At 44.3% G+C, this 19,496-nt stretch overlaps 1 protein-coding gene across 1 annotated transcript; it reads right to left on the reverse strand.

Annotated features, from left to right (window-relative positions):
• Positions 1 to 342: 342 nt before the first annotated feature.
• Positions 343 to 18,109, reverse strand: DDX6 (DEAD-box helicase 6). The gene is made up of 14 exons (XM_085209434.1): positions 17,964 to 18,109; positions 15,468 to 15,940; positions 13,952 to 14,015; positions 13,380 to 13,484; positions 11,994 to 12,123; positions 11,400 to 11,546; positions 11,069 to 11,167; positions 10,130 to 10,248; positions 9,661 to 9,789; positions 9,230 to 9,346; positions 7,938 to 8,001; positions 6,385 to 6,486; positions 5,560 to 5,739; positions 343 to 4,480 (listed from the first exon to the last, which is right to left on the reverse strand). Exons 2-13 carry the CDS (start codon positions 15,665 to 15,667, stop codon positions 5,564 to 5,566), a joined length of 1,452 nt encoding a protein of 483 aa, XP_085065560.1. The 5' UTR covers positions 15,668 to 15,940; positions 17,964 to 18,109; the 3' UTR covers positions 343 to 4,480; positions 5,560 to 5,563.
• Between the last annotated feature and the right edge of the window lie 1,387 nt (positions 18,110 to 19,496).

Below are 19,496 nucleotides of genomic sequence, written 5' to 3' on the forward strand. Positions count from 1 at the left end.
ACCTCTATGAACTGAGTGGAGAGGAAGGAGGACGGGATCTCCTATGGCCCAGCACAGCACCAGAGATGGCTGAAGGCACGAAGCTCCTCCCCTATGGAAGCTTCCAGCAGGGAGGTTGGACTCCCTGATCCCCGAGTCCATCCCAACCCCCCGGTTCTGTCGCTCATTCATTAGATCCCTCACAGCTCCCAGTGCAGCCCAAGAGATCTCCATGCACGCTGCCACCACACAAAACCACAAACCGTGGGGCTGGATGCCCCTCGTGTGTCACTGTGGTGTGCAAGGCAGGAGGACGGCGTGGTTTGGGCTCAGCACCGCTCAAAGAAAGACGTGAGACCACGCTGGTGTTCCAGGGAGCTTTTATTGAGTTTAAATCAACAAAATCAGGATTTTATCATGTCTTATTTTTGCACTCTGAACTCGTGAAACTCCCCCCGAGTCGGTGCTGTGACACACGCATCCAGAGAGAAATACATCCTCAACCAATTCTCAGCTCCGCCGGAGAGTTTGCCAATCACCAATTTAACCGAAAGCCAATTTTCCCCTCCCCCCCAAATGTTTGCAATGATTTGTCCGTGTTGTTCACTGATTAACAGTAACATTCAACTTCTTGACTAGGGACCGGTGGGTTATGATACCCCACTGAACTGCAATAATTTTTTCTTCAAATAAAGTTCCTTTTATTTTTTTTTCTGTAACGGGAACAATGACTGTTTTCTTCTCCTGCCACCCCTTCCCTTTAATTATTGGTTAAAATACAGCGAGGCTGTATCTTAATAAACCCATCCCTCCCACCACCCCTCCTTACCCTTCCCTCACTTTGTCTAGAGCAGAATTTAAAAATGCTTCCATGTAGACACGTCAGCAACACAGCAGTGAACTGAGCAAAACACAGGGGATGATCCAGCAAAGCCTTCACGTGAAGGCCAGATGCTCTTTGGTCCAGAGCCCTCATTTATTATCAACTCCAATTCAAGAGACTGCAAGTTCACAGCAGTTGGAAACGCCTGTTGTGCCCAACCTTCCCAGCAGCGCTGCCAAGCACAGCAGCAGGATAAGGGAGCTGTGATGCAGCTCAGCCCACGTGCTGTGGCATCCTGCAGAACGGGAGCCATTGCAGGACAGCCCTCTGCTCCAGGCTTTCACCATCATTTCAATCATTACGACAACATGCGAAGCATTTTTAAATCCTTAGAGCAGACACCCTCCCCCAACCCAAGTAAAAAAATCAAAATCAAAATCAGAATGAGATGATTTGATACCAACGTGAATACAACAAATTCATATCGAGCTTCCGTGTTCTTACCCACAACAACAAAAAGTCCCAGAGCGCAAAGGAAAGATGCTCCCATCTCATTCTGGAAATTAAAATACATATCTGAGACCAACCCACCCCCCACCCCCCGCTGAGGGAAAGCCCTACAGAACTGCACTGCACTCCTGGCAGCGCGCACCCTGAGGCCAGCCTGCAGCTCATCTGAATAAATTGGCTGCAGAGTGGTGTCGATCTCTTTGCAGCCATTTCACCTCAATTCAAGGAGTTTTAGACTTCTGGGAGGAAAAAATGCAGAATTGATCATTTTATTATTGATGCCATCTTTGTCAGAGGAAGTATTTGGCCCAAGGGCTCCTCCGCTGAAGGAAGAGACTGGCCCCAAGTAATGCATAAATGTAAAGGCTGGCGTCTGACTAGAAAAGGAACAGGGTGTCACAAGGAATCTCAAGAAGCCAAGATTGATGCACAATTAATCTCGGGGAGAAAAACAAACAAAGGAAAAAAAAACCCTAGGCTTACCCTAGTCATTTGGAGCATCTTTCCATTTGCATCTGTTGGAGATAGCCTATTAGCACCACGAATAGGCTGCTTCCTTCGGTACTGGAAGCCACCTAAGAACGGTGCCCCCGATAGTTCAGGTAAGTGCCAATCCTCAATAAGAGGCCAAGTGTAAAGTAATACTTTCCATTTAAAAGTTCTGTGCTTCAAGAGGGACCATCAGAGCATGGCACCGGGCTCACCTACCCCACATCCAAGCAGAGCACACGCACCTCACTCAACGCTGCTATCCTGTTCTTATTACAAGCGTGTGCCCTGGCAAGATACCAAACTTTTATTTACATTTTTCATGTCTTTGTTGCACTAAAATGATCCCTCTTCTGACTCTCTGGAAAAATCATAAGCTGGCTGCAGTACAAGAGCAAGATTTTACTTTTGGTCAAAGTTATCACCCACAAAATCCCACCCCCACCCCCCTCCCAGCACCCCAAAGTTGTTTACATTTAGTACCTGCCAGTCAAATGTAAGCTGTGTGGCTCACAGAGTGTCTGTGACCAAGCTCTTGAGTTTGTACTCTAGTGCAGCATTTGCTACAGTTATGGAGTCACTGCTGACAAAAAAAAAAAAAAAAAAAGAAAAAATAAAAAAACACCCTTTCCATCATCTTGTAAAGCTGTTGTCAGGAGGCACCTGGTTTGGTGTGTGTGTTCCTCGAGGAAAAGGACAGGTAAGTCTGCCTTTTGGTTCCAAACAATTATACTCAAAACAAAAGAAAAAAAAAAAGTGTGGGAGGGGTCAAAAAAAAGGGAGAAATTAAGACAATTAATTCCTGCCTCAAAGTAAGCAAGCATAGTGTGAGTGCAGCATCTGTATACACAATAAATGAGCAAAAGGGATTGCATTCGTCCAGGTGCCTCCTGACGCTGTTGTTGAACAGGCTAAAAGGGAATTTTAAAAGTTTACAGTTTGATTTGTCTCACTCCTTTTGCCTGGAGATCAGGCCAAACATCAAGCATGTTGGGAGGGGCACAATTTAAAGCAACACCGTTTGACCAGAAAGCGTGTTCCAGCAATATACAACGCAGTGACAGACAGCAATTCGTGCCTAAACAGAGCAGATGGCAAGCAGCTTTCTGCAGCTCCTGACACTCACAGGGCTTTGCCCTTCCTGCTCACCAGAAGTCTGTACTGAGGTCGTGTTGGGCAGAAAATACGCAATGCTGCAGGAAATCAATCATTCCCATCGAGCTCCAGAACTGTCCGTTTATGCATCTCAGTTTCCTATGGTTTCTTTTAAACCCAAATCCACACCTTATGCACGTCCTGCTCAGCAACGCTGACACCCGCTGGATCCCCCTCGTGCCACGCAGAACGCAGCTCATGGCACCCTTCAGAGCTTGCAAAGTTCCTGAAGTTTCTAAGGGGAAAATTGAAGAGCGTCTCAAACAAGCTAAGCAACAGACTTCTGAGACCTCAGAGCCTTGCAAATAATCTCTTCCACACGAGTGGCACAGACAGTGTTGCTAACACCAGAGCAAGCCCACCCTGACCAGGGGCACACGTGGAGCCTGCCCTGCTCAGAGCATTTCTCATCGCTTAGTGTTGCAGAAAACTGAGCCCCTCTCATCTTTAGCTGCTCCCATAATCAATCAAATCCCTTTAACCCCAGCAACCTTCATCAAAAAAAAAAAAAAAAAGAACAAGAAGTTATATATGAACCCAAACAGGAAAAAAAAAATATTTACAAAGTTTGTACAATATACACATCTGATTTTCTATGGGACACACTGCACCAGAGGAAAGAGGGCCACGGCTCTGAAACAAGTCTACATATCAAGTGCTGGAACTACTAATGGAGACTTATGGTAACCAGTCTTTAGTGTTCTGCTAGAGCATAGGGGTTTTCTTATGGCTCCTGCAAGAGATGACAGGCTACTCTTTCCTTCTGGAGCTACGATGCTGCACCTAATCAGCCCAGATTTTAAGTTGGTTTTGTTTTAAATACAGGTATTTACAGTGTGGGTGAACTGCAGATGCATATCAACTCCTCCAACTAAAAAAAAAAAAAAAAAAAAGGAAAAAAAAAGTTGAAGACAAAATAGTATTACCAATAAGTTTCACCTCACAGCCCTGGCCTCGAGTACTTGGAGAGGAAGAGAGGGGGAAGAGAGGGGAACTTTGACCTGAAACCAAAAACGGCTGTTGATTCCTCGGGCTGTGTCGGAAAGGTGATATTCTGAATGGTCTCATAGCATAAGGCACTTTGCACGAATAAGTAACAAGCTCTTTAGCTTAAAAACAGATGAGTAACCAGGGAGAAGTTGAAATGCACTCAGTCGATGGTTGGAGAATTTGAAATCGCAGACAAGCTCGTGTTCAAAGATTCTTCTCTTTTCAGGGTTTCTCTTCTTCCCTTGCTGCCCCTCCCACCCAAAGAAAAAAAAATTTAAAACCAGCAGTTAGTGCAACTAATGTTCAATCAGCACACAGTGCAAACAAGTGGAAAAACAAAAAGACATTCCTCCTTTCATCTTCTTTCTTCCTTGCTGCCAAATTTAAAAAGAAAAAAGGCCGAGCTCTTTAGTCTTCATAGTTCCAAAATGAAAAGACGAAGAAAAACCCACAAAGAGAAGGGTATCCCCAGAGAAATGATGTGTCACAGATGTGGATCAAAGGGCTTCACCTTCTGGCATATGTAGTCAAAGCCTAAATAAATAAATACATAAATAACAACACCTGCAATTAAGTCAGCTCTGTGCAAAACCAGAACCTAAGAAATGAATCATGCTGACTGTGGGGCAGCTCCAGAAAAGCCACTGGCATCGGGTGCAGTTCAACCACTGTCCCTCAGATGTGCCTCTGTGACCCAGCTTCTCTCCCAAGGAAGCCACCCAAGAACCTTGCCCAGGTTCACAGTTTGATTTGCTTTATTTATTTTAAAACATGGAGAAAGCTCAGCCAGCAAAGTAGAGGCCACAAGTCACCCTGACATGACCAGCTGGCTAGGGCTAGCCTTGAGTTATTTCAAAGACATACAGGCTTTATTTTAATTCTCATTTTAATTAACAGACTGTTTTTTTGGCAATTTTTTTGTCAGCTGAGAGTAATTTCAACAGCTTCATTAGAATTCTTAATTCATGATCTCTAAGAGAAGATGCACTACAGAACTCCTTTCAACCCAAATGCTTTGTAGCATCTCAACTAGTAACAGATCAAACATTACCCTCTATTTGCTGTGACTGTGAGAACAACAGTTTCTTTGGATTGTGAATCGACTCAGCCTTCTTTCCTCAGACAGCAATCAAAAAGTCACACTTCCAAAGTCCCTGCCAAAGAAACCTCATTTTCTTTTTATGCTATGTAGACCTCAAGTGGCAATGAAGATGAATTACAGCTCTGTTACCTACTTTGCTTACTTGCAAAAGTTCTATGAATCAAAGGATGCAAAACAAATACGAGGCACTTATGGCTTGAACGTGCTTCTCTCAGCTGCTGGGGTGATCAGGCTGTTCTGTTGGTGCTACGCTCTTAAGAGATCTATGTTCTCTGTTCACCTTTCTAATTATCACTTCTCTTTCTGCCTCTACTTCTCTTCTTAGCTAAGAAATACAGAAAGAATTCATTAAGCTGCTCATAGCCATCCTGTCTCTAAACAGAATTCTCCCCATCTCCTCTGACAGCCTATTTCAAACCTTTGTTTTCACATTCCAACACTCTTCAGCACATCAGTTTCCTCTCTCCCCCCACAATGACGTTCCAACACAACTAAGTCAGCACATACGCACATGGTTACTGTTTCTCATCTTCTACAGGTTCACTGTGGTATTCTGCCACGTAAAGGCTCTTGTCAATGTTGCTTGGTATGGGTTTTATTTCAGTTCCCAACTGCTCCTCAATACTTTTCAGGTTGAATCGATCATCATAGGTGATCAAGTTGATGGCCAGGCCGAGATGTCCAAAACGACCTCAAAAAAGAAATTTAAACTGAGTATTAGAAGGTCAACTGAAAAGCCTGCAGATTCTGCAGGTGTTATTAACACAGCTTTCTGATTATAAACGTCAACCTGGACCCCTGCAAGCTTCCCATCAACATCTGGTAAGGACTTTCTACTACCAAATAAAAGTCTTCCACCACTGCAGGGTGGAACTGTGCAAACAGAGATCCATTCTTCACTGCCATTCTCAGGGATGTGTCTGGCAGCTGTCCAGATACCACAAACACACCTTGGAGCATGTGCAGACCAACAAACAAAACCCACCACGCTTAAAAACCATGGAAACTAAGTTGTCAATATAGAATCTTCCCAAACTGCAAACAATAAACATTGGCAAGTTTCATGAAATTAAAGCAAGAGGTGTTTTTTATTTTCCCCTCATGTTCTTTTCTTTTTTTGGACTAGGCTCTTCAGGCTAGTTTAAGGAGCACAGCCATTTACTCAGGTATTTGTGAAGAAAATCCTAAGAGATGGTGCCTGTAAGTAAACATCGGAAAAAGAACAAAGCTACTCAAAATAATTACCAAGTACAGTAACAGAAAGAATCCAATCAAAGCCTAAGGAACGTTACAGTTATCAGCACAGCCGTCCCTACAAGATGTTTTTTCCTCTCACCTGATCTGCCAATACGATGGAGATAAGTCTCTGCCAGCTTTGGAAAATCAAAGTTTATCACCACATTCACAGCTTGGATATCAATACCTCGGGTAAACAGATCTGAAAGACAACCCAGGTCATGAAGAACATTAACTTCCATGAAATCTAATGCTGGCCTAGGACATTTAGCATTTCTGAACATTGGTTAGGACTAGTTTCTAAAGATAAGCCTTCTGTATATCACGATATTTTACATACAGTTCTGTTACAGACTCTTCCTGCTCTTTATCCATTTTAAGCATAATAAAAGAAGAACTATCAAGACATCATATCTTCAGACCTAGGTCAAAAGAAGTAATTCACATCAAGCCAGTTTTTGCACATGAAGACTATTTCTGAGCTGGTCACCTTATATAAGCATCTCATCAAATAAGGCATGCACTGCCATTATCACAGCTGACTTGAAATGTGAGCTACATTCCACTAACGTAACTATTTGTTTCATTTCAACTGAGTGTTATTAGCACCTCTAAGATAACTCAGGTCATATACAGACCAATCAGAGCTACAGAGCATTTAGAAAAGATGAACTACAAACATTTATGGAATCAGTAAATCATTATTCAATAATCCTAGCCACAGTTCCAGTTACAGTTCTCCTACTATTTCATATCCAGCAATTTACAGAACACTCAAATGGTAGAACCTACAGAAAACATAACTGAAATGCAAAGTATTACCACAATGAAAGGATTTGTTAACAAGCTGCACCACCATGGTTTGACTAGAAGAGAAAGCCTGTATGCCTCTCCATCAGCAGAGGGGTGCCCAGCAGGGACAGGGAGGTGATCGTCCCTCTCTACTCTGCTCTCGTGAGGCCCCATCTGCAGCACTGTGCCCAGGTCTGGAGCCCCCAGTACAAGAAAGACAGGGAGCTGTTGGAGAGGGTCCAGAGGAGCCACAAAGATGAGCAGGGGGCTGCAGCACTTCCTCTGCAACAACAGGCTGACAGAGCTGGGCTTGTTCAGCCTGGAGAAAAGAAGGCTGCAGGGTGACCTCACTGCAGCCTTTCAGTACCTAAAGGGAGCCTACAGACAGGAGGGGAATCTACTCTTTGAAAGGGTAGATAACAGCAGGACAAGGGGAAATGGTTTGAAGTTGAGGGAGGGAAGATTCAGGTTGGATGTCAGGGGGAAGTTCTTTACAGAGAGAGTGGTGAGGTGCTGGAACAGCTGCCCAGAGAGGCTGTGGATGCCCCGTCCATCCCTGGAGGTGTTCAAGGCCAGGTTGGATGGGGCCCTGGGCTGCTCTGAAATGTGGAGGTTGGTGGCCCTGCGTGTGGCGGGGTGGGAGGCGGGGTTGAAGATTCATGATCCTTGAGATCCCTTCCAACCCAGGCCATCCTGTGATTCTGTGATTCAGGAGCACTGCAGCCCACTACACACAAGTATGACAAAAATTCTCCTACGTTTTAGATTAGCTTTATCACTAAACAGTTTATCTATTCTACCTGGGCTAATGGCCACTCCATCAGAACCTTCAGAAACAGAAAAATGCATAGGAACTCTTACCAGTGCAAACAAGATTGCGGCATAAGCCATTTCGGAAATCATGGAACACACGGTTGCGATGCTCCTGGAAACACATCAGTAAAAAAAACAATTAAGAACAGCTACAACTTGCAGCTGACTACTCAATTTACAACCACAAATCCCACCCTCACCTCCTCAGGAATATCAGCTGACTCAAAGCTACTTCTTAACACCAAAAATTTTTGGTGCCCAAAGCGTATCTTCATTCTCTATGTTTTGACTATCATCTCCCCTAGCCCCATGCCAAATTCTATATACTAATATCATACATCCTAAAAATGTATTTGTGAGCATTTACATAAAATCCAAAAACATCCTTCCTTTAAAACTGGAAGTAAGTCCGTTTTCCAAGGCAGAGTATTTTCCACCACTGAATCAGTCAGTGACGGTACGAGCCAAGTGTCTGTGCAGACTCTTCTCTCACTAACAAGCCGCTCTGGACCACACACAGATTAAGTTGTATCATTTCCAGACTGAAATGAACAAGTTGCAGCGTCCCAAACAACCAACCTCCATTTTTACCCGAAAGATGAACTACTGACAAATCAGAGAAATGAAAAATCAGGTCTCAAGCAATCCATCTGCACATCTGCATCCTCAACACTGACATCACCTCCACTTCTGTTTCAATTACTGCTCCACACACAGCCCAGCAAACGTTTGTATTATTTGCCAGTCCAATGAACAGCTAGGTTACCATTAAAGCTGTTGTTTTAATTTGTTCTAGCTTACATACAAAATGAAAAATATTTCCAAGTCCTACTGCCTTCTGTGCATCACTTCAACCTCTTGTCAATGCCCCAGTTCACAACAAGGTTAACAACAAGGAAAGCTACAGTATGAAGCTTGAGGATGTGAGCTACTCTACAAGTAATGTAAGTCCTTGTGCATCAAAGCCACATTGCTGTTTTTCATGGTTTACAGCAAGGCCACGGGTGCTAAATTGCTGTGCAGTAGTTGGCAATTCCACTAAGAGCTCTGATCAAAGCTGTCTCCCTGACTTCTCAGATTCCCCTACAGCCATGGAGCAAGATGTTGCTTGCAGTCATGCTGGGTGCACACATCAGTCAAGTACTGCTCTGTTTGTATTCCTGAATACCAACTCATCAGTTTGGAAAGACCTAAGTGCAGAAAACGTCTGGACACAAAGTGGAACCAAAACAAAATACATTTTTACAGGACATGTAAATTTAAAGCAAGCCTGAGACTTCGTTCAGCTACACAGCTGAGAAGAACCCAGGCAGCAACTGCTGTAGTAACCTCATACTTACCTGCCTCATTTTAGCATGGATATAGAAGCAGGAATAGCCCAGCTGGGAGATCTTTTTGGCTAGCAATTCAACCCGCTGAGAGGAGTTGCAGAAAATGATCGACTGGTTGATCTGGAGCTGGACATATAATCAGTGTGTTCAGTAAACACAGAATTTTAAACAGCAAGTCTAAGGCATGCATCTAAATTCCTTTCAAAAAGAAGGGAGAACAGGAGCTGCAAGCAATTCATCCCATCTATATTTCTGAACAACCGGGGAAAAGAATTGCGAGGTTCTGTACCACAAAAGTGCAGGACAAAAATCATTTTTAATTTCAGCTTATACAGTACCATTAGTACATTCTGTCAAGGAAAAACCTCTGTCACCTGAAGTCTTATTATTCATTTTGAAGGGGCAAAATGCTTCTGTAGGTTCTTAGCCCTATCGCTTACCCTGGAAAACAGCGTATTGAGGCAGTGAACCTTCTGACGCTCAGTTACATAGGCATAGTACTGGGTGACTCCCTTCAAGGTCAGCTCCTCCATCAGATTAATCTCATAGGGTTTCTGCAAATGGGAATTCTGAAAGACAAAGAAAAATAAAGCAGGTGTATCTACATGCAAATCAGCATAAAGACACCCTTATCCTCTGGCACACTTAAATTCCTCCAAGGCAAGAATGCATTTCCCAGCCACTCCGTATCTGCCATAAGACAGGGCGGGTAAAATTTCAAGAAAGATTACTTATAACTCCGAGGCATCAGACCAACTAAAAGCAATTACCTTCTATCCCATATTTAGGCTGATATATTAAACCAAGAAAGCATGGGTGCACAAATAATAGTAACAACCACACACCACTCACTCGTGCACCCTATGTACAATGCCACAATCGTGTGCAAGAGATTCCAGCTGCACTCACCATGAACTTCTGTACACTCAGAGGGAAAGTGGCTGAGTAGAGCAAAATCTGTCTGTTTTTAGGTAGCGTGAGAATAATGTCTTCCATTATTTGAACAAAATCTTGAGACAGCAACTTATCTGCCTGTAACAACAGAAGTACAAAATAAGACATTAAAGAGATGGGACAAGATTCCAGTCTTGTGACAGTGTTACACTGGAGAAGGAAAAAATCACCAGGAATAGTCTCCTCTCCAGCTTCATGATGGGATCACTCCCTCTGGAGTAAATACTACACTCTAAGAGATATCTGATTTAGCTGCTGGAAACAGGATTCACCACTTCAAGGAAGTTTACATTTCCTGGTTTTCAAAACTGTTTTCAAAACAGAATCAAATTAAAGAAAAATAAATAAATTCCAAGAGCTTTCACACAATTATTTTCTCAGCCTTCTCACTCAGAAGCCTGTGATCTCTCAGATGTTCACAAATCATATGCCCCATCCCTGCAGGCATTCAAGGCCAGGCTGGATGTGGCTCTGGGCAGCCTGGGCTGCTGGTTGGCGACCTGCACATAGCAGGGAGTTGGAGCTGGATGAGCACTGTGGTTCTTTTCAACCCAGGCCATTCTGTGATTCTATAAAATCAGTTTATATGAACTTGTGGTAAGCACCAATCATTTGTTATACACTGAAACTAAACAAAATGCATTCCCTCCATTCAGAAGTGACTGTTAATCTGTTCCACAGCAACAAAAAAGTAAACAGAGAAGTAAAACTTTCTTAGGTTGCTTTCCTAGGAAATTCACTTCTTCTGCCAAAATACCTTCTCAAAACACCAAGAAATGAGTTAGCCTGGTATCCTCAAGCAAAGCTATTTGTTGCTGTGCATAATGAGCTGGCTGGCTAAGACACATCACTGCTTTAACCTATTAAAGTGAAAAATGTTTTAAGGTGAGCAACTTGCCTCATCCAATACTATCATCTGGACATGCTCAACTTTTGCTACTCCTTTCTTGATGAGATCGAGAATTCTTCCAGGGGTAGCTATCACCACATGCACTGCGGAGTTAGAAGAGCAAAAAGAAGTTAAGGCAACTCAGTGTTTCCAGCATTCAGAGACATGTTTCACACCAAGGGTTTGAGAAAATAACTATATACTGTGACAGACACATCGCAAACTATTTTCTAACAAGCAAACAGTAACACAGGCATAAGAGAAAAGTACAAATTCTCTGACTCAGGATAAAAGCCCCAAACAAACAGCAACTGTAATGCAGCAAAGTGCTCCAACCTGTATCATCAAGCCTCATTATGTCATCTCGCAAATTGGTTCCTCCTGTTGTTGCCATCACTTTGGCACCTCCCATATGTTTGCTGACTTGGATACAGATTTGACTGACCTGCAGGGCTAGTTCACGGGTGGGAACAATCACCATTGCTGAAAGTTAAAAATATCAGCATGAATTACTATCAGCACACAGTCTTAAATACTTCCCTGTAGAACACGGAAGCTTCACAAAAGCCACACTTCAAAGTGTTGCAGTTCTACTGTAGATATCCTGATAGATACTTATAGAAGTCCTAGAAGCTGCTTAAAACAAGATAAATGCCACACACAGCTCTCCCGGCCACCACACTTGTTCATTCATCCAAATCCACTTTTTGGGGCAGGAAGGTAAAGTCTGGAAGATACCTTCCCATTCAAGTTCCTTAAATGAACCGTGCAACTTTTACAATTCCACCTTCCCTCCACCATTCCCCATGCACTTGCTTCGCAAGTACAAGCAGACAACCTACATCACTGCATTTCATCAACCAGTTTTAGATTCAAGTCTAGACAGTGAGCAACAATACCATCATCTAAAGCAGACCCATCCCAACTGACCTTGTATGTTGTCCTTCTTTAAGTCTAGCCGTTCAAGTAAGGGAATGAGGTAGGCTCCACTCTTGCCTGTTCCATTTTTCGCTCTAGCCAAGATATCCCTACCAGACAAAGCAATGGGGATGCTCTCCTCCTGAAACGACAGCCAGTGCATGAACAATCATGAGCGAGGCTCACTAAAGGGATGAGCAAAATATACCTCTCCTCACTAACAATATAACATTACATGTTTATTCTGAACAGAATATCCTGCAAGTATTGAGCACGCACAGTGGGAAGGAGTTAAATCTATCAGCAAAGAGTTCTCCAACATAATGCAATACTTCTGCTCCCAATATCCCAAATAAAGTTCTTATCCTGCCCAGTACTGGATACTGCAGGCATGGGAAACCCATACTGACATATAGGCCAAAAGTAATAAAAAAAATAATCAGAGGGAAAAAAAATTGAGGAGACAGCGACAGACACTTGCAAACTCCTCCAATAGAAAAAGATACACATCTCTTAACACTGGAAATGTATCAGTCCATGTAATTTCCAACCTGCATGCTTCTGTGACAGACTTTTGAAAAGGAAAGCCTGCTGGTTTTGAGACTTCAGCCATTCAGGCACAGGCCAAATGTATTCTTTATTTTGCTTACTTTTACAGCAGCATCTAAACAACCCAAGTATCTACAGTCTTTTCATTTGGAAAAGGTGACGTGTTAGAATCTGATTCAAAGCAGATATATTAGAAATAAGCCATAGCTTTCTCCATTCCTTACAAAGTGGCCCAGCTGTCAATGATAACTCTCCAAGCAACAGTTAAAAACAAAACTAACACCATCTTGCCCCCCAACAGCAATTTCACACACATCAACAGTTACTCATAAAACAACCCTTAAAAGCAAGAGGAAGGGACAGAAAACTTACTAACACATTAATCTCTCTCCTATAATCTCCATTATGACTCCTTCCAGATGCTTATGATAAAAAAAGCCAAGAACGGGTGATAAAGCCATACAGATACCTCTGTAACAACTAAAGATATGCAACCTACAGCAAATCAAAGTTTCCCAGGAAATGTATAAGAACAGCCCTGTTCTCACTGTGACTGCTATCACCGCTGATGCTACTGAATGAGGAACACACTGATGCCTCCACAGTGAAAAGGAAAAATGAAATTAGTTTCTCTAAAATCTCAGTCAATCCCAATCTCTTCATCAGCCAACAGCTATGATTTACCTGGACATCAATGTTTCTTCTCTTCTACAGTCACAAAATCCTACTGTTCAAACCCCCCAGTTCCCCAAGCCATGACACAAGTGTTCACCATTTAAGCACAAGTAACATCAGTGAGTTTATAAAAATTAAGCTGCTGCTTAGAACTAGTCTGTTTATTTTAACAACCTGAATAGGAGATGGCTTTTCCCAGCCCATTTCAAAAATTCCCATCAGCAACTCCCGTTTCAAACAGTAATCTTCAAACTCATTTCCTTTTGTGGAGGTCACGTCCTGGATAAGCAGAAAAAGCACATCCATAAGATTAGGTCACACAACCACAGCACACATCAGTCAGACCCGAGGAGAGGCTGCTTATGCAGGAAGACCAGAAGGCATGTTCCATTACTAGACAGGAGTTCTCACGTATCTATGCAATATCATACAGTAGAGAATATCCATTTTCCAAAACCCAAATACAATCCTGTGAATATACAGGACATCTTTTGATTTCTGCCTTGCAGAAGACACTGGACCCAAGCTGCAGGAGTAATAAGAAATACATTAAACTAAATTACTGAGCTTCACCAAAGAAGCATCTAATGCTAGGAAGTAACTAATTTTAAGAGACCAAATTAATTTTACAAAGCAATTTCTCATTTAAAACAGCTGAGCAAAAGTTTAAGTCCTATGAATCTTATACGATTGCTTCACTGTAGCTTCTCCCACAACTTCCATTCCTGCAATTCAAGCATCCTTACAGAAGTTTTGATTCTCAAATCCTTTGGAGGGAGTTTTAAAGTCTTCTTCCAGTCATCGCCAGGTCTACAGCAAAAGAAACAAACAAAAACAAAGGCTGGTTTAGCAACTCTGTTTTGCATTCTGATTTTCTTGGCAACAGTGATTAACATGTAATATTTTCAGCTCCTGTATGCTAAAAGCATCTACAAGTACAAGCTCAAGTCTTTTCTGAGCAAAGTGGGATGCAACAGGCAGGAAATGGTAAACAAAGGCACTGAGCAGCCTGCCAAGTGCAAAGCAAACTTGGGAAATCTTTATCCTGTCAGGATTCAAGCCCCATTTTTGGGCCACTGAATCAACCCAGAAATCAGATTTCAAACTGAGCACTGACAGAGTGATGTTAAAGAAAAGTAATAAATGCGCACAGGTATATTCTACTACTGGTGTCAAAAAACAAAAACAAAAACAAAAAGACCCACATTTCTGAGTTCAGGAACTGCCTATTTTATATCCATGGGTAATATAAGATGAAAATATTTCTGGGGAGAAAACTAAGTGAACACACAAAATATATGTTGAACATATTCTCAATTTGACTCTCAGTGAGATTCAGACACTTTTCCCCCTCTGAAAAGACCCCATATGGAAGAGAACAAGTTCTCCTCCTCCCCAGTCCCAGTCAGAAGTAAGTTCTGATGACTTCTGACAAGTTCTACTCCTCGGTTTGGGTAGTAACCCAGTTTAAAAACACCACAACTGAAAATGAGTTAAGCAAGCACTAAGAGCTACAGCATCCCATGACACACTCTCTCAGGCACAGATTTTCTTCACCAGTAACTGAGCAGCAAAACAGAAATTCATGTTGCTTGGGAGGAGTGGCAACTGTGGGAGGAAAAAAGTGACCTGCTATTGTAACATTCAAATCTCACAGATCTGAGGGAATTTCCAACCAGTGCGTATTATTAGCACACTTCCAACAGCAGTTTGACGGGAGAAGAGAGACATACAAGAGTGTCATAAAGATACCACCATATCTTGGCTTAAGCTCTGACTAATTGGAGTGTTACACCAGGGAGTACACACACCACCATTTAAGCTCTATGACAAAAGAGAACCAACTGGAAAGAGTTTCTCACCACAGAAGAGATCTGCAACAACTAAACCCAAAGCAAGCAAAACTGGACTAAGATTAGGCTGTGCTTCCTCCTTTGTCTTACATTTCTGTTCCTTCCCACACCAGTTAAAAATGAGCAAAGAAAACAGGATGCTGCTGCTCAGTGGGCTACCACTGACAGGCAGCTACATGTCCTGAAAAAGCAAAGCATCAAGTTCAATTTTCACAACAAATAAACTGCAAAGGTAAATGTCAGAGCGAAGCTCACACCTGGAAATACAGCTTTCTTTTCACATCACACATTCCAGGACACTTCTGTCATCAACACCATAAAACAGAAGCCAAACTTTTTAAAAGCAAGCACCCAAGAAGGCATTACTCATGAAAGCATTACTCTTAAGGCACTCGATACGAATACTTACTTAATAGTGGTGGTCATACTCTGTGCTTGCTGTTGGGTGCCATTGTTAATTGTGTTGGCATTTTTCAGCTGGTTCATCTGTTGCTGAGTCTGTGTGCCTCCACCTCCTGGGCCCCCGCTGGGTTTCACAGGGCCTCTCAACTGCCCGTTCTGACTGGATAGACCCATTATAACAGGGTTCTCTGTTCTGGCCGTGCTCATGTTTCTATGTTTAAAGATGTCTTTTTAGACTTCAAAACTTTGAAAGTCAGTACAGAAACTGTAATAACAGTTTATTAGACTCTCCAAAATGAAGAGATAAATAAGTCTTGCTCAATATATGAGTCCTTTATTGCAATGCAGGCAAGCACCTGTAAGTCACTCAAAAGTAAAGTAGTAACTTGCTCTGATGCACTGTGGATCAACTTTTTTTTTCTTTAAAAAAAAAAAGCCCTCTAACAAAGCTGAGTTATATCAGAATTCACTTGCTTCAATCTGAAAGAGAAGCAGACAATCACAATTAATACATGGACTTCAGTACACACAAATCCTCCAGTTTGCCTCTGCGTTCTCAAACAGCCCACAAAACAGCATAGTATCCAAACATCACCTCTTTGCAGGCAGCACAACGCAGTTCTTGCTTTTCTGTTTCCTCAGCACAATTAGACACATATCAAACCTTTTCTCCCCTCTGAGAAGCTGAGCTGAGGTCACCAGAGATGATTCTGTAAACAGCTGTGCTTTCAGTAGCCTTGCAGGGACTGCTTGAAAAATACTACCTAGGCACAAATTATCTCAAGTGCTTCGCCTGTTCTTCAAGTTCCTTTACTGCTGGGACACAGAAAAACCACCATTCTAAGCAACAATGTTAGGCACAAGGCTGTGACACAAGGCTAAGTGACAGCATCAAATGGAAATTAACGTTGGGCTTGCGGAAACATTTGATTCCAAATGCTCTTTTCACATAAAAAGTGAAAATAAAATAGAAAATTTAAAAATAAAAAAGAAAGAAAACTCTCAACCAACTTCCTCCAGCTCTCAAGTTCTGACAGCTTATTCACAAACTTTTAAACTGGGTATTGATTTAACTCCATCTGAAACAGAGAAGCCCATGGTATCATCAAGCTGAACACACACAGTAGCTTCTCGCTGAATCTAAGCAACCATAGCTGAATGAAGCAGTTGGTAAAATACATTTATAGCATGTATCTAACTCCCTGCTCACACGTTCTGCGTGACGTTCTCTTCCAGCTGCCAGCACAAACTGCACACAGGAGCTGGAAGCAATTGTCTTCAGAGGGCTCCTCCAACCTGAACCGCTCCATGGTTTGGTACACGACTTAACCCTGATGCTGCATTTGCCAAAAACATTGCTAAAGCCACAGAGATGACACAAAGTCTGCACCTTACAGACAGAAAGCAAGTACAGCCCAGAGACTGATAGCTCCTTACAACACGTTTAAGGAGCCAACTCACTTCTGGTTCAAAACCTTCCAGAGGAATAGAAAGTGGTGCTGCTGGCCCGGGCAATTTGTCCCCACGAACAGAAAATGCAAGGGAAAAACTGCTCGCCCCTCCCCCCACTGCCCTAGAGCATTTCAATGGAAAATAAAAGATGTATTAGAGAGTATTTCAAGAGATTGGAAAAGGAACTCAAATTCCTCTCACACTGCCCAGCCGTTTCCATGTGCATCAATTGTAATTTCGCAGTGAAAGTTTAAAATCGGGCCTGCTTACTTTCCAGACTAAAACCAGTTTCAGATTCTCTCTGGGAAGAGGATTCTCCTTCCCATTAACTTGGTAAAAACCGCGCGAACCAGGAAAGTAACGGCAAGCACCGATCGCACCCTGATCCGAGCAGCAGCAAATTCTCAAATCTTTGCAGACGGAGAACCTCCCGGCTCCTTAAGGCTCACAGCTACGCTTTAAAAGGCCGCAGACCAAAGCAGAAAACAACACCTCGCCAAACGCAGCGAATCACCGCCCCGCTCGCCAAAAAGCGCCACCATTTCACAGGCGGCCCGACGGAATCAGGGCCCCGCACAACAACTTTCCCTTCGGGCCGCCCCCAGCCCCATCCCGCCCCGCGATCGCCGCGGAGCCGTGCCGGCGGGCCCCGCGCAAAGCGGCCGCGCCACCGGGAGACGCACGGCGCCCATCGCGTGCTCCGGACCCGGGCCGCGTTGCGGCGGCTCTCCCTGCGCGGCACGGAGCGGCGCGGTCCGCCCGAGGCAGCTGCGCCACAGCGGCACCCCCCGCTCGCGAACAATGGAGCGGCCCCCGCCCGCGGCCTCGCCGCTCGGGCCGCCGGAGAGCGCCGCCGCCGCCCCGCCCCGAGCTCCGGCCCCGCGGCCCCGCCGCTCCCGCCGCCCCCAGCCCCGATCGCGGGCCCTCGGCGCCGCCGGGCCTCGGCGCTCCCGCGGCGCCCCGCAGGCCGCGAGGCCCGGTTGGACGGCGGCGACCGCCCCGCCCGCTCCCTCGGGCCCGTGCCCGCCCCGGCGCTCCGGCCCGTCCTCACCGCCACCAGCCGCGCTCCCCCTCGCCCAGGTAAAAAAAATCCTCTCGCTCCCACTGGGTGCCTTGTTATGGCGACTCGACGCTCCAAGATGGCGGCTTCCTCCTTCCTCCCGTGCGCCCTCCCCCTCCCGGCAGGGTTGGGCACAGCACGTCGCCCCGCCTCGCACGCAGGCACGTACGTACGTACGTACGTCCGCACGCACGCCACGCGTAGGCTCCCGGGCCGTGCTCCCTCGGTCACGTGCGGAGAGCTGAGGCGCGGGGCGGGATCACGGCTCGCGGCGCACTTCCGGTCCGCCTTCTGGGTGGGACTTCCGGGGAAAGGGCCGGGTTGGACAGCGGTGTGGCGCTGGTGGAGCTATAGCGCTGACTCTTCCCACTCACGGTTTCTTTTTCTTCCTTTTTTTTCTCCCCTCTTTCCCCCCTCTTTTTCCCTCTTTTTTCCTCCCTTTTTCCCTCCCTTTTTCCCTTTTTTCGCCCCCTTTTTCCCTTTTCCCTTTTTTTCCTTTTCCCTTTTTTCCCCATAAAAGGGAAATCCATTTGTTTTTCTCACATGGTGTTTATTTTTCTCCTTGCTCCTCACATCTGCCACCAATTTTAGATCATTGTCTTATCTCTACCTCGAAACCAACGTACACACAGCGTATGCTGCTGCTCTGTTTTCCAGAATAGATGAGAATGAATTGGCTTCTTTTGTGGTTGTTTTTCTTTGCAAAGTCTGGATGCGGCTGAGTGATTCCAAACGGAGTCCAACCTCCAACAAAGCACTGAAGATAGAAGCAGAGAATCTTAATAATTTTTTTTTAGTTATTCCATTTAATTTGAAAGCAATTACACTTTCTGCTAGAGACAGCACAATCATCTCTGTCACGCTTAGAATCCTTCTCATGTAGTCAGTTTGTGTATTCTCACCAAAAACAAGCCTCATTATTAAGTTATTCACCCCCAGACCACTCACTCTGCTGCAGACCGCTTGCCACGTCAGCCATCATCCCAAGGCAGAGAGCTCTCCAAATCCTTTCTCATCCTCTCTCCCACATGATGTCCTTTTTAACCCTCCCTTCCATGCATGACAAGAGAAGCAGGAACCTGAAGATAGATTTTGTGCCTTCCTTTGCTAGGGGAACGTCTCACCTGTGCCGTGCTTCTGGCTGGCTGCTGGGCACAGCAATCACTGCTGGAGAGGTCTCTGCTCTGCTACATCTGTGCTGCCTGGGTGCTTTTTCTCAGCTCTCAGCAGAGCTAGGCATCGTGCTTTGCACAGAGAGGTGCAGGAAATAGGTTGATGCACCAACCTTAAAAGAGCAAATGACAGCAGAAGTTAACAGATGGGTAAATCTGACTGGGTTTGCAAAGCTCTATTTGTGATGATAACAACAAATGAGATGACTGAAAACATCAGAGAGACGATCCAGGAGTCAGGACAGATTTGGCTCAGAAAGTATAGTGTCAAACTGGTCAGTTGAAATGCTTGGTAGTTATAGAGTAGATCATCCTCAAGGAATGCATTTTGTCATCTTTTTGTACAGCTGAT

The sequence above is a fragment of the Meleagris gallopavo genome, chromosome 26 (assembly GCF_905368555.1).
Source record: "Meleagris gallopavo chromosome 26, MGAL_WU_HG_1.1, whole genome shotgun sequence".
NCBI classification, from domain to species: domain Eukaryota; kingdom Metazoa; phylum Chordata; class Aves; order Galliformes; family Phasianidae; genus Meleagris; species Meleagris gallopavo.